General features: G+C 38.6%; 1 protein-coding gene across 1 annotated transcript in view; it reads right to left on the minus strand.

The window, feature by feature from the left end:
- The window catches only part of LOC121029631 (protein eyes shut homolog), a 790,730-nt gene that overhangs the window by 220,450 nt on the left and 556,101 nt on the right, over nt 1-14,179 (minus strand). The window contains exon 12 of the mRNA XM_040473865.1: nt 6,439-6,659. Coding sequence (XP_040329799.1) covers nt 6,439-6,659 — 221 coding nt within the window. The remainder of the gene's footprint in view (nt 1-6,438; nt 6,660-14,179) is intronic.

The raw sequence follows: 14,179 nt of genomic DNA on the forward strand, positions 1-14,179 counted from the left end.
TATCTATCTATCTATCTATCTATCTATCTATCTATCTATCTATCTATGTAAACATTGTTTAACATTGAAAATTAAATTGAGTTGGACTTTCTTGGTCAATGAATTGAATAAAACAACTCTTTCATCCATCTTTTATCCTAGTGCAGTGGTCTGCAAACCATGGACCTTGGGCCAAATCCTGCTAGTCATCTATTTGTGTGAATAAAGTTTTACTGGAACACAGCCATGCCCATTCATTTTTTATATGTTGTCAAAGGCTGCTTTAGAGTTACAATAGCAGAGTTGAATCGCTGTGATGCAAAGTCTGAAATATTTGCTATTTTGACATTTACAAAAAAGTTTGCTGACCCCTGCCCCAGCACATGGAGGGTAGCATTGGTTAGTGATGAATAAAAGCTATGAGAACAATTAGAGGCACAGACAGCACATTCATTCACATATGGGAATTATTGACTTTCAGTGCATGATAAAATACATTCCTATAGGCTTAGCACCTGGTAAAATTAAGACTAAGTTTAAAACTTGCATTTCAATAATTATTTACTATAATGTCAGTGACATGAGTTCTTAGTGCATTTGTTGTATAGGTTATATTCCCAAACCTGAGATCCTTTTAAATTATTATTTAACCTATTTAAAAACATCTGGCATAGAAAGGAGAAAGTGATTTAAATATTATCTGTTTAATTTGCTAACCTTCCTATGTATGCCCTTTTGGAAACAGCTTGTTCAAAATCCATAGAGATTTGGATACTCAGAATAACCCTTCTGTATCACTTTTCTAAACTGAATTTCACTACATGCAATTTGGGTTTCTCTGAAATGAGCAACCACAGGGGTTTGAAAATTCTAGCACAGATTTATAACAAAATGAAAAAAGGTTGGATACTGTCCAGAAACATGTGATGGTACTCAAAGCAGAATGACATTTGCTTGGTAAAGCTGCTGAAGTGTTACTCCTCTTAATATTTTTCAACATGAAATTTGTCTTCTTGTAAGCAGGTTATCTTCATAGACAATGGAGGGACAGAACTTATTAACACTGAATTTTATCAACCAAGCTGCTAAAATGAGTGATGATTTTGTTTACAAATAGCTATAAATAGGGTTGACTGCATGAACCCTAAAGTATAGCTTTATGGTACTGAACGTCTCTTCACTTACCATCCTACTCTTCTTTAGAGTAAGTATGCTTCTTTAAGGGTTATCTCCTATTAAACCACTATTAAACCACTAGTCTTTACATGTTGGAAAAAGCATTCCCAGGAGATGTGGATTAGGGTGTACAAGTGTGTGTGTGTGTGTGTGTGTGTGTGTGTGTGTGTGTGTGCGTATGTACTGAAAAAAACTTTTCTCTCTCTTAAGGTTAGGAGAGATTTTTTTAAAAATTCTAGATGAAAGTCACTGGACTAGATTAAATTGTGATGACAAATTATTTGCATTTTCAAGTAAAACCATCATGCATACATGCAATAGTATTTAAAAATTAGTGTCTTTATATCTTGAGACAGAAAAGCTGAGAGGTAAAAAAGCTTTCTTCTTGACCTTGTAATAATGACTCTTTCTTTCTGAACATACAGGGTCTGTTACTTTGGAAGTAAAATAAACTTGTAGACCAAAAAAGAATTCTATCAGGTCACTCTGTCTATTCCTTTTCAATCCAGAAAGGCTAAATATTGATATACCTTATTGAAATTGCTCTGCTATTTTGAAAGCTGTCTTGAATCCAATCTCCTCTTCTGGGAAAATAGAAGAGAGAAAACCTGAGGGGTGTAGGTGATGGAGCACCTATAGCCATTTTGCTATATTTGAAATCTGAGAATGGAGTTAAAACTGAAGTGTCCAAAGGGAGCAGAAGAAACTGGGCCCTAGGTTGGCCTTTAAGTCATGACTCAAAAGATACCTAAAATGGGAATCCACAGCCTTCCACTTAGTGTGAACCAGTAAATTCTGTTTGGGATGAGTTTCCCAGAATTTGTAACAGAAGGATTCCTACCTGATACAGAAAGCATCTCTACTTTCTAGCTCAGTTAATGGAGTTCCAAAAGATTAGCAAACTTGCCCAAGTTCACATAATTATTAAGCAACTAAGCCAGGATTTGAAGTGACTTCTTCATGTCAGTTTACTAAAAGGATTTGCTGAGGGCAGTTCAAACTGGATTTTTAACTAACTACAATGTGATAAACATGAAAAAACAAAGACATATCAAAAAGACAGGAGTGAAACAAGGACAGAGTGAAGGACATTGTAAATGAGGTATAAGGTTCAATAATTTCTGAGGATTCTGAAAATCTGAGATTTCCCTGGTTGTCTCATTTCTCCCAGTTACTCAGCAAGACAGAGGATCGTGGATGGCTCTCCTTCCCAGGTTGACTATTTTATACTCCAGCTATTTATAGTGCCCTAATTAGAAATCATTGCAAACATAACATTTGTGTTTTGATTTGCTAAAACACTGATATTGCCAATCCATAAGAATAATATGCATTTCATTTCTAAGAATAGTTGCTAGTGCCAGGAAGCCATGGAAAGCAAACCCAGACTCATGAGGACCCTCATAGTTTCAGAAGGCAAACCACCATGAAATATTCTAATTATTCAGCTTTTTCCCATTAGAATAATCCAAAATGAGCCCCTACTCCTTAGGGGTCAAAGTATCTCATCCTTCCAGCCCTTGACAAGTATTTAATTATTGAAGTTTCATGTTTTCAAATGCATGTTGATTTTACATTCTCCTCCAGAATATATCTGTTTGCATATATAAAAAGCAAAAACAAACAAAAAAACAGGAGAAAAGGAGAGGAGAGTTTATAAGTCTGCCTGGGTAGGCAGGCTCAGGAGTGACATCAAGTCAGATAGCACTGACAGACCCAAAAGGTGACAAGGGTTGGAAGACAGTCTGGAAGGTCCTGGAGAGATCCTTTTTATGATGCGACAACACGGACAGGAAAATAATCTTTGGCTTTTGCCAACAACACAGATGGGAACTGAGTTGCCAAAAGCATTAAGCCAGTTCAGGTCCATTTTGTCCAAGTCAAGATAGGGCTCAGTAGCAGAGTTTCTCTAGGTTCCTTGGTTGGAAAACTTTATACCATTCCATGTATTCCAAGTATGGGTATGCGTTGCTGGGGGCAGTGTGTTGGTCATGGTGAGGATTCTTTATGACATTTCTTTGTTCTGCGTTCTTCTCTATGGACTGAAGCTGCTCATGGCCTCACTGGGAGTCCTCCTTCAGTACATATTCTGGTTCTCCTTATGAGTTGCTACACAGACTGCTGGAATGCCCTATTATGGTTTACTATTGGTATTTTAGACAAAACAGGAAAGAGTAAACATACCATTCTTATTTTGATAATCTTCCCTGTAGCCCTATAGCTATCTGTGCTCTTCTTGGATTAAACTTTTGACCTCCAAGGGGCTGTTCTTATGATCCTTCTGAGAAGTCTATTTTTGTTGTTGGTCTGAAATTAGCCAACTCCAGTGTATTATGGTGTTGGTGTGCATAAGGAGATGCTGGATTGGAAGTTGTAGTTGCCATGGACCAGCATGTCCTAGATGCAATAATGCAAAGAGTAGTTTTGGCAGTTCAGCATTGGTAATCAAGATAGCAATCATGTTGTTCAGAGGATGTGAAGAGTGTTTTATTTGGGGTTACAGCCAGCTAGTCTCCATTTCACTAAAATTAAAAGGCACATACAGATCTGGAAGACCTTAAATAGTGCTTGCCAAAATCAGCTGTCATTTGAGTGGATTTCTCTGGAGTAGGGGTTGAGAGGTTGAAAGACTGAGAAATTGATATGGAAAGCCAGAATAATGTATATGATGGAAAACAGATACTTTTGTGTGTGTGTGTGGGGCGGGGGGGAAATTCACTCTAAGGCCTTAAGTGCTGATAAAGCTTCCATACTAAACTGAAAGCTGCTTGTGTGCAGGATAGTGTCTTAAATATACATCTTCGTTTCACATAGCACTTTCCCTCAGTTGGCCTTCAGGCAATGTTTGCTGAAATAAATCTAAGAGAATGAACCTAGGACTATTTATATCTATCCTACTAGAATAATTATTTTTACTTTTTTTTCAAATACATATTAAATAACTAAAACTGGAAGTCATGTGAGGTTCTCTAGTTTATGAAAATAAGAGATTTATTTTATTTAGCATGTATTTGGCTTACAGTATCTCTGACAGTTATTGTTACAAAGTAAAACTAACTCTTACCTATTCTCCGAGTTGGTGATGCGGACACTTCTGTAGAAGATTAGAGTATAATTGTTTTCTATTGCTGTATGGCAAAATTACCACAGAATTAACAACTTAAAACACATTTATTATCTTATTTTTTCTGTGGGTCAAGGGTTTAAGGAAAGGCTTAACTGGTCCTCTGTATAAGAGGCCCCTAAGCTTCAGTCAAGGTGTTGGTCAGGTTGGGATCTTATTCAAGGTTCAACTGGGAAGGACCTGCTCCCAAGCTGAAGTGGTTGTTGGTAAAATTTAGTTTCTTGCAATTGTAGAACTGAGGGCTTCAATATTTTCTGGCTGTCAGCTAGAGGCCACCTTACTGGTTGTTTGCTGGAGGCTATTCTCAGTGCCCTGTCACATGGACCTTCTCCAAAATGCTTCATGCTCTATCAAAGTCAGCAAGACAGAGAGGGTCTCCTTGCAAGATGCAGCTACAATCTTATGTAACCTAATGACATAATTGACGTTTCACCACCTTCTGTTGGTTCACCAATTGGTTTCACCAATTCCGTTGGTTCAAAGCAAATCATAGATCCTACACTAAAGGAGAGGGAATCATACAAAGGCATGAACACTGGGAGAGGGATAATGGGGTCTATGTTAGAATCTGTTCATCATATATAGAAAGAGAGGAAACACAATTCTTGTCACTTTTATAATTCTGTCAGTGGTAAAGCCTCATTGACAATATTTAACTTAGGTTGAATGACACAAATATTTCAGACATTAGTAAGTCAGTAGGAAAAGCTGTTTTCCTGTTTCTATTTCACTTAGTTACACAACAGTTAATTTTCCTTCAGGGTCCTGAAGGTTATCTTACTGGATAATTTTTGCATTATTATATGTTTTAAAAATAATTGCTATTAGCGGGTTCACTATAAAGCAGACTACTTATTAAATAAGACCTTAGTTTTGTTTCTTTCAGAAAAATAACCACGACCAAGGAAGTTAGCTTCACTCAAACTCAAAATTCACTCTTTTCAAGTCCTTTGAAACTTCATCTGTTATGTTTTTCTTATATGAATTAAGTCCTAATTGCTGGTGTCATTTTACAGATGTGTAAATCAAGGCACACACTTGGGCAGAGCTAATCAGAAGCAAAGGGTTTAGACACCCCAAGAGTTGATATCCTCTTTTTCCACTCAACTATGCTTTCTCCTCAAATATTAGGTCAGAGTGTGATTGTTCGGTAAATATATCACCTTGACTTTATCATACCTGCCCATTCCTCTGTTCCTGTCTTTGGCCTGTGGTTCTATGTTGTTTTTCATTTCCTTTCCCACTGATTATTTTCAGAGCCCATCTCTGCCTACCATTTCTATCTACTCTTGCGATAAATTTTTTTCTCTTTCCCACACTATGCATACAGATGTTTACTTTTGTGGAGTCATTACCTACTTGATACCTTGCCCCTTAGAAACACTGAGGTGAATTAATTAAGATATTTCCTGTGAGATTTGGTCAATTTTTCCTTGACTTTCATTAATATAATCTGTACATGCTTTACCATCCTCTCTGTCATTATTTGTAGCCCTGAAATAAAGATTTCTCAGAGGATTAAAGAAATTTGGGAATATGTTCTACACTGTCCAAATGAGACTCCCTCAGGGTTGATTCACTTAAGAATTTTAGTGGAGCAGAAAGTAATTGTAATTAAAATCTTTTTAATCTTATAAGAGCAGGATGAATCTTTATTTCAAGGGAAATAAGGTATATAGGCTTTTTCCTCCTTGACATACAGATTGCAAATAAAAAGAAGAAACAGATATAAGTATTCTTCTCCATCTTCAATCTTAGAGATCTGAGTTGATCTTTTATATTTTTGAAGATGAAGCAAAAAAATGCCATAAAAATTAATGCATCAAAACCATTATCAATGAATAAAAATCTGTCATTTATATATTCCAAAAGCAGAACACCTTGGTAAATTATGCTTGAATCTATCTGAAATTGCCAAAATCAGGTCCAGTTACCTAGTTACTTTCAGAGGTCAAGTACTTCTTGACATTGGAACCACAATATACAACTTTCTTTGAACAAACAAGTATCCACCACATGCGTGAAACACCTAGATGATGCATACACAAAATTGGAAGTTCCAGACCTTTCCATCACCCAGATGACAGTGCTGCTGGTTTTTGTTGTTTTAAGAATGGAGTCAAGAAATATAGGTTAGAGTTCAAGAGGCTAGAACTAACCTGATGCAGGTGCCATTGTTGTGGCATAGATGACGAACACACCATGGGACATGGCAGTTCTCGATGTTCTTTCCACGTAGTGCTTCATCAATGATGAAGAATTCTTTGTTGTTTACTTGAAGCTCTTGAATGCAGCCATTGAACCCATAAATGTGACCTGCATTCTTATGGATCTTAACATCTTCTGGGATATGGCCAAGGTACATTGATTCAAAATGCACCTATAAGAAAAATAACAACAAAAATATCTGATCAGGTGTTGCCAGATTATACGAGAAAGACCTAGAATGTTTTGTTCTGTAAGGCATGTTTTAATGTATCTTTCTGTGTAAAACAGGTTGTAATTGTTGCTTAGTTTTGTCACCTCTAGTAGGTGGTAGGATAAGTTACCTTAGGAAAGGGCCCTTATTTTATATTTCTTTTGTAGCTCTCACAATACATAATGAAATCTTAATTTTTTTTTTAAAAAAGGACATTCAATAAAACTTGTTGATTGATTACTCTGAAATGTATTTTGGAACTGAAGTGTTTGAATCTTAATGTAAATATTAGCAAATAATAACTGATAAGGAAAATAGAGTCTTGTTAATTAACTATTGTTAGAGACTGAATTGTGTTTCCCCCAAATTCCTATGTGGAAGTTCTAACCCTCAGTAGCTCCGAATGCGACCTTATTTGGAAACAGAGCTTATACTCGCCGACCAGAATGATGATAAAATCACTGGCACAATGTAAACTGCTACTTAATCTCTCTTCCCACCCTTCAGTAACGAATATAAATTGACTTCTCATCATTTGTATGTATATAAAAAGTAACTTTCCCAAACAGGAATTTATGAATACACGTGAATTCTGGATGAAGTGGTAACAAGACCCTGATCTTCAGGTCTGTGGGCATACAAAAGGTGCATGCAGCATTTGTGCAGTTTATGCCTCTGATGTCCTTATCCCCAATATACATTCATGCACTCCAAACTGATACCTGAAAAGTATCCAGATTGACATTACAGATCCACTAAAATGGAAAACTATCATTGCAAGAATTCTGAAACTAGAGCCAAATAATTAAGTTAGGGCTCTAAGGGGAGGAGAGAATGGGAAATGCTCAGTAATGTCACCTAATGTTTACATTAATATGATCTGGTTTGATGCAAATGCACTTTTAGAGAACAGAGCATGTTCAATTCTAGGAACATCAAAGCATCTCCATGACCCATAATAGATCTAACTAACTCTATTATTTGAGCTCTTGTTCTTTTTTAGTGACTCGAGTTCTGCTTCTAAAGGCATTCCTTAATTTTGTGTGTGTGTACTTTATAAAAGATTCAGATATACAGTCACCCAGAGGAAGACTATCTTCGGGTATAGTGGGGTGGAAAACTCAAGGTGTAATAATAGGCCCTCTTGCAGTACAGGAGTATTTCTGTTTGTTTTCACATCCTTTCTCATATGCTAAGTCCATTTATATTACTACTCTAATAAACTATTAGCAAAAACTCTTTTATCAATTTAAGATAAGTAACTCACTGCTAATGCAATCTGGGATCTACCATGAACCTGTAGAATCAGTGAATCCAAGGCCATGACCTTCTCTCACCAAGGATCTTTGACATCTTTGTGTATTGATCACACACCTGGAACAGCAAACCTCTCAGAGCTTTGACAAGTGTGCTGTTTTAGCACAGAACTGATAAAGGATGGAAGAATATCCTCCTCTTCTGTCAGCAGTAGTCAGATCTGAGGGAAAGTCTATAGAGCTATCTATGATTTATTAGACCATTAAAAAACACCCAAACAATGAAAGTAGATGGCCCTTGTATTTCTTCTGATCTGAGGCTCAAGCTTAGTTGGAGTCCTGAAATGTCTGAAAAAGCTGCTGCCATTGACTGAACATAGATAACCATTAAAATGGTTGACTTCCTCTATCCCCAGACTCTTAATTATCCAGGAGCAGCCTTTTGTGTGTATAATCATTTCTAAGGAGACAGGTCTTTAAAATAAGTCTTTTCTAATAACTTCTTGTGAATCAGACTATGGAGAATAGAGTCTGACATGAAGATATGATCGTACAAGATAAAACCACAGAGAACAGACATGGATAATCAAGGAGGAATCATCAAGATAATGAAAAATATGAATGGTGACTGAGGGAAAAGGACTCCACAAATGATAAGAGTGAAATACGCATTCCCTTTCCTCCCAGAGTTTTCTCTTTAAAGGAAGAATATAGTTGCCCTTTTATAATGTGTAGGAATAAAATAAGAAGACAGGCAAAAGGGTACAAACTTCTAAAAACTACAGAGGTGAAAACAGGTAAGAAGCTCTTTTATCTCTCCTTTATTCTGTTTTAATTTAAATTTAGACTTTGGAGTCTACATATATTTCTGTAATGATATCTTGATTCAATGTTTAGTTTTGTTTTACAGCCTCAAATCTTAAATTAAATAACTTTTATGTTAATAGGAAGGTAACTAACGTAGTTTTTACTTAAGATTAACTACTGGAGTGTACTTGTCTTTACTCAAGAATGTGATGACTTATAATTGAAACACTGACTTTTATTTGGGTGTTGTTACTAGATTTTTGTTTTTAATATTATCTGAATTGAATGCAGACAAATTCAAAACCAGAAACATCAAGTCTTGGAATGGGATAAGAGATGCTGTGTAAGGTGTTTGGCAAGAAGGATTTATTTAAATTACTTCTTACATATGATTTATCTTAAATTTTTAAAAACTTTAGAGGCATTTAATGAAAGGGGATTAAAAGGCAGAACCAATATTTATCTTAGAAGAGATCTAACTTGATGAATAGGAAGTAGAGGAGGAGGGAAGATGGCGGCGTAGGAGGACGCTGGGCTCACCGCGCGTCCTGCTGATCACTTAGATTCCACCTACACCTGCCTAAATAACCCAGAAAACCACCAGAGGATTAGCAGAACGGAGTCGCCGGAGCCAAGCGCAGACGAGAGGCCCACGGAAGAGGGTAGGAAGGGCGGCGAGGCAGTGCGCGCTCCACGGACTGGCGGGAGGGAGCCGGGGCGGAGGGGCGGCTCGCCGGCCAAGCAGAGCCCCCGAGTCTGGCTTGCAAAAAGCGGAGGGGCCTGACGGACTGTGTTCCGACAGCAAGCGCGACTTAGTGTCTGGGAGGTCATAAGTTAACAGCTCTGCTCAGAAAGCGGGAAGGCTGGAGGACAAAGGGAAGGAGAGCTGCTGAGCCCCCGGACGACAGAGCTCAGTTTGGTGGGGAACAAAGGCGCTTGCCAGCGCCATCTCCCCCGCCCATCCCCCAGCCAAAATCCCAAAGAGAACCAGTTCCTGCCAGGGAACTTGCTCGCTCCGCGCAAACACCCAACTCTGCGATTCTGCGGAGCCAAACCTCCGGCAGCGGATCTGACTCCCTGCTGCTGCCACAGGGCCCCTCCTGAAGTGGATCACCTAAGGAGAAGCAAGCTAAGCCTGCCCTCCTGCCCCTGTGCACCTTGCCTACCCACCCCAGCTAAGACGCCAGATCCCCAGCATCACAAGCCTGGCAGTGTGCAAGTAGCCCAGACAGGCCACCCCACCCCACAGTGAATCCCGCCCCTAGGAGAGGGGAAGAGAAGGCACGCACCAGTCTGACTGTGGCCCCAGCGGTGGGCTGGGGGCAGACATCAGGTCTGACTGCGGATCCGCCCACCCACTCCAGTTATACACCACAGCACAGGGGAAGTGCCCTGCAGGTCCTCACCACGCCAGGGACTATCCAAAATGACCAAGCGGAAGAATTCCCCTCAGAAGAATCTCCAGGAAATAACAAGAGCTAATGAGCTGATCAAAAAGGATTTAAATAATATAACAGAAAGTGAATTTAGAATAATAGTCATAAAATTAATCGCTGGGCTTGAAAACAGTATAGCTGACAGCAGAGAATCTCTTGCTACAGAGATCAAGGGACTAAGGAACAGTCACGAGGAGCTGAAAAACGCTTTAAATGAAATGCATAACAAAATGGAAACCACCACGGCTTGGATTGAAGAGGCAGAGGAGAGAATAGGTGAACTAGAAGATAAAGTTATGGAAAAAGAGGAAGCTGAGAAAAAGAGAGAGAAAAAAATCCAGGAGTATGAGGGGAAAATTAGAGAACTAAGTGATACACTAAAAAGAAATAATATACGCATCACTGGTATCCCAGAGGAGGAAGAGAGAGGGAAAGGTGCTGAAGGGGTACTTGAAGAAATCATAGCTGAGAACTTCCCTGAAGTGGGGAAGGAAAAAGGCATTGAAATCCAAGAGGCACAGAGAACTCCCTTCAGACGTAACTTGAATCGATCTTCTGCACGACATATCATAGTGAAACTGGCAAAATACAAGGATAAAGAGAAAATTCTGAAAGCAACAAGGGGTAACCGTGCCCTCACATATAAAGGGAGACCTATAAGACTCGTGACTGATCTCTCTTTTGAAACTTGGCAGGCCAGAAAGAGTTGGCATGAGATTTTCAGTGTGCTAGACAGAAAAAATATGCAGCCGAGAATCCTTTATCCAGCAAGCCTGTCATTTAGAATAGAAGGAGAGATAAAGGTCTTCCCAAACAAACAAAAACTGAAGGAATTTGTCACCACTAAACCAGCCCTACAAGAGATCCTAAGGGGGACCCTGTGAGACAAAGTACCAGAGACGTCACTACAAGCATAAAACATACAGACATCACAATGACTCTAAACCCATATCTTTCTATAATAACACTGAATGTAAATGGATTAAATGCGCCAACCAAAAGACATAGGGTATCAGAATGGATAAAAAAACAAGACCCATCTATTTGCTGTCTACAAGAGACTCATTTTAGACCTGAGGACACATTTAGATTGAGAGTGAGGGGATGGAGAACTATATATCATGCTACTGGAAGCCAAAAGAAAGCTGGAGTAGCCATACTTCTATCAGACAAACTAGACTTTAAATTAAAGGCTGTCACAAGAGATGAAGAAGGACATTATATAATAGTGACAGGGTTTATCCATCAGGAAGAGCTAACAATTATAAATGTCTATGCGCCGAATACCGGAGCGCCCAAATATATAAAACAATTACTCATAAACATAAGCAACCTTATTGAGAAGAATGTGGTAATTGCAGGGGACTTTAACACCCCACTTACAGAAATGGATAGATCATCTAGACACACGGTCAATAAAGAAACAAGGGCCCTGAATGAGACATTGGATCAGATGGACTTGACAGATATATTTAGAACTCTGCATCCCAAAGCAACAGAATATACTTTCTTCTCGAGTGCACATGGAACATTCTCCAAGATAGATCATATACTGGGTCACAAAACAGCCCTTCATAAGTTTACAAGAATTGAAATCATACCATGCATACTTTCAGACCACAATGCTATGAAGCTTGAAATCAACCAGAGAAAAAAGTCTGGAAAACCTCCAAAAGCATGGAGGTTAAAGAACACCCTACTAACGAATGAGTGGGTCAACCAGGCAATTCGAGAAGAAATTAAAAAATATATGGAAACAAACGAAAATGAAAATACAACAATCCAAACGCTTTGGGACGCAGCGAAGGCAGTCCTGAGAGGAAAATGCATTGCAATCCAGGCCTATCTCAAGAAACAAGAAAAATCCCAAATACAAAATCTAACAGCACACCTAAAGGAAATAGAAGCAGAACAGCAAAGGCAGCCTAAACCCAGCAGAAGAAGAGAAATAATAAAGATCAGAGCAGAAATAAACAATATAGAATCTAAAAAAACTGTAGAGCAGATCAACGAAACCAAGAGTTGGTTTTTTGAAAAAATAAACAAAATTGACAAACCTCTAGCCAGGCTTCTCAAAAAGAAACAGGAGATGACCCAAATAGATAAAATCATGAATGAAAATGGAATGATTACAACCAATCCCTCAGAGATACAAACAATTATCAGGGAATACTATGAAAAATTATATGCCAACAAATTGGACAACCTGGAAGAAATGGACAAATTCCTGAACACCCACACTCTTCCAAAACTCAATCAGGAGGAAATAGAAAGCTTGAACAGACCCATCACCAGCGAAGAAATTGAATCGGTTATCAAAAATCTCCCAACAAATAAGAGTCCAGGACCAGATGGCTTCCCAGGGGAGTTCTCCCAGACGTTTAAAGCAGAGATAATACCTATCCTTCTCAAGCTATTCCAAGAAATAGAAAGGGAAGGAAAACTTCCAGACTCATTCTATGAAGCCAGTATTACTTTGATTCCTAAACCAGACAGAGACCCAGTAAAAAAAGAGAACTACAGGCCAATATCCCTGAAGAATACGGATGCCAAAATTCTCAAGAAGATACTAGCAAATCGAATTCAACGGCATATAAAAAGAATTGTTCACCATGATCAAGTGGGATTCATTCCTGGGATGCAGGGCTGGTTCAACATTCGCAAATCAATCAACGTGATACATCACATTAACAAAAAAAAAGAGAAAAACCATATGATCCTGTCAATCGATGCAGAAAAGGCCTTTGACAAAATCCAGCACCCTTTCTTAATAAAAACCCTTGAGAAAGTCGGGATAGAAGGAACATACTTAAAGATCATAAAAGCCATTTATGAAAAGCCCACAGCTAACATCATCCTCAACGGGGAAAAACTGAGAGCTTTTTCCCTGAGATCAGGAACACGACAGGGATGCCCACTCTCACCGCTGTTGTTGAACATAGTGCTGGAAGTTCTAGCATCAGCAATCAGACAACAAAAGGAAATCAAAGGCATCAAAATTGGCAAAGATGAAGTCAAGCTTTCGCTTTTTGCAGATGACATGATATTATACATGGAAAATCCGATAGACTCCACCAAAAGTCTGCTAGAACTGATACATGAATTCAGCAAAGTTGCAGGATACAAAATCAATGTACAGAAATCAGTTGCATTCTTATACACTAACAATGAAGCAACAGAAAGACAAATAAGGAAACTGATCCCATTCACAATTGCACCAAGAAGCATCAAATACCTAGGAATCAATGTAACCAAAGATGTAAAGGATCTGTATGCTGAAAACTATAGAAAGCTTATGAAGGTAATTGAAGAAGATTTAAAGAAATGGAAAGACATTCCCTGCTCATGGATTGGAAGAATAAATATTGTCAAAATGTCAATACTACCCAAAGCTATCTACACATTCAATGCAATCCCAATCAAAATTGCACCAGCATTCTTCTCGAAACTAGAACAAGCAATCCTAAAATTCATATGGAACCACAAAAGGCCCCGAATAGCCAAAGTAATTTTGAAGAAGAAGACCAAAGCAGGAGGCATCACAATCCCAGACTTTAGCCTCTACTACAAAGCTGTCATCATCAAGACAGCATGGTATTGGCACAAAAACAGACACATAGACCAATGGAATAGAATAGAAACCCCAGAACTAGACCCACAAACGTATGGCCAACTCATCTTTGACAAAGCAGGAAAGAACATCCAATGGAAAAAAGACAGTCTCTTTAACAAATGGTGCTGGGAGAACTGGACAGCAACATGCAGAAGGTTGAAACTAGACCACTTTCTCACACCATTCACAAAAATAAACTCAAAATGGATCAAGGACCTGAATGTGAGACAGGAAACCATCAAAACCCTAGAGGAGAAAGCAGGAAAAGACCTCTCTGACCTCAGCCGTAGCAATCTCTTACTCGACACATCCCCAAAGGCAAGGGAATTAAAAGCAAAAGTGAATTACTGGGACCTTATGAAGATAAAA

This window comes from Herpailurus yagouaroundi, unplaced genomic scaffold, assembly GCF_014898765.1.
Source record: "Herpailurus yagouaroundi ecotype Mexico unplaced genomic scaffold, PumYag 139, whole genome shotgun sequence".
Taxonomy (NCBI): domain Eukaryota; kingdom Metazoa; phylum Chordata; class Mammalia; order Carnivora; family Felidae; genus Herpailurus; species Herpailurus yagouaroundi.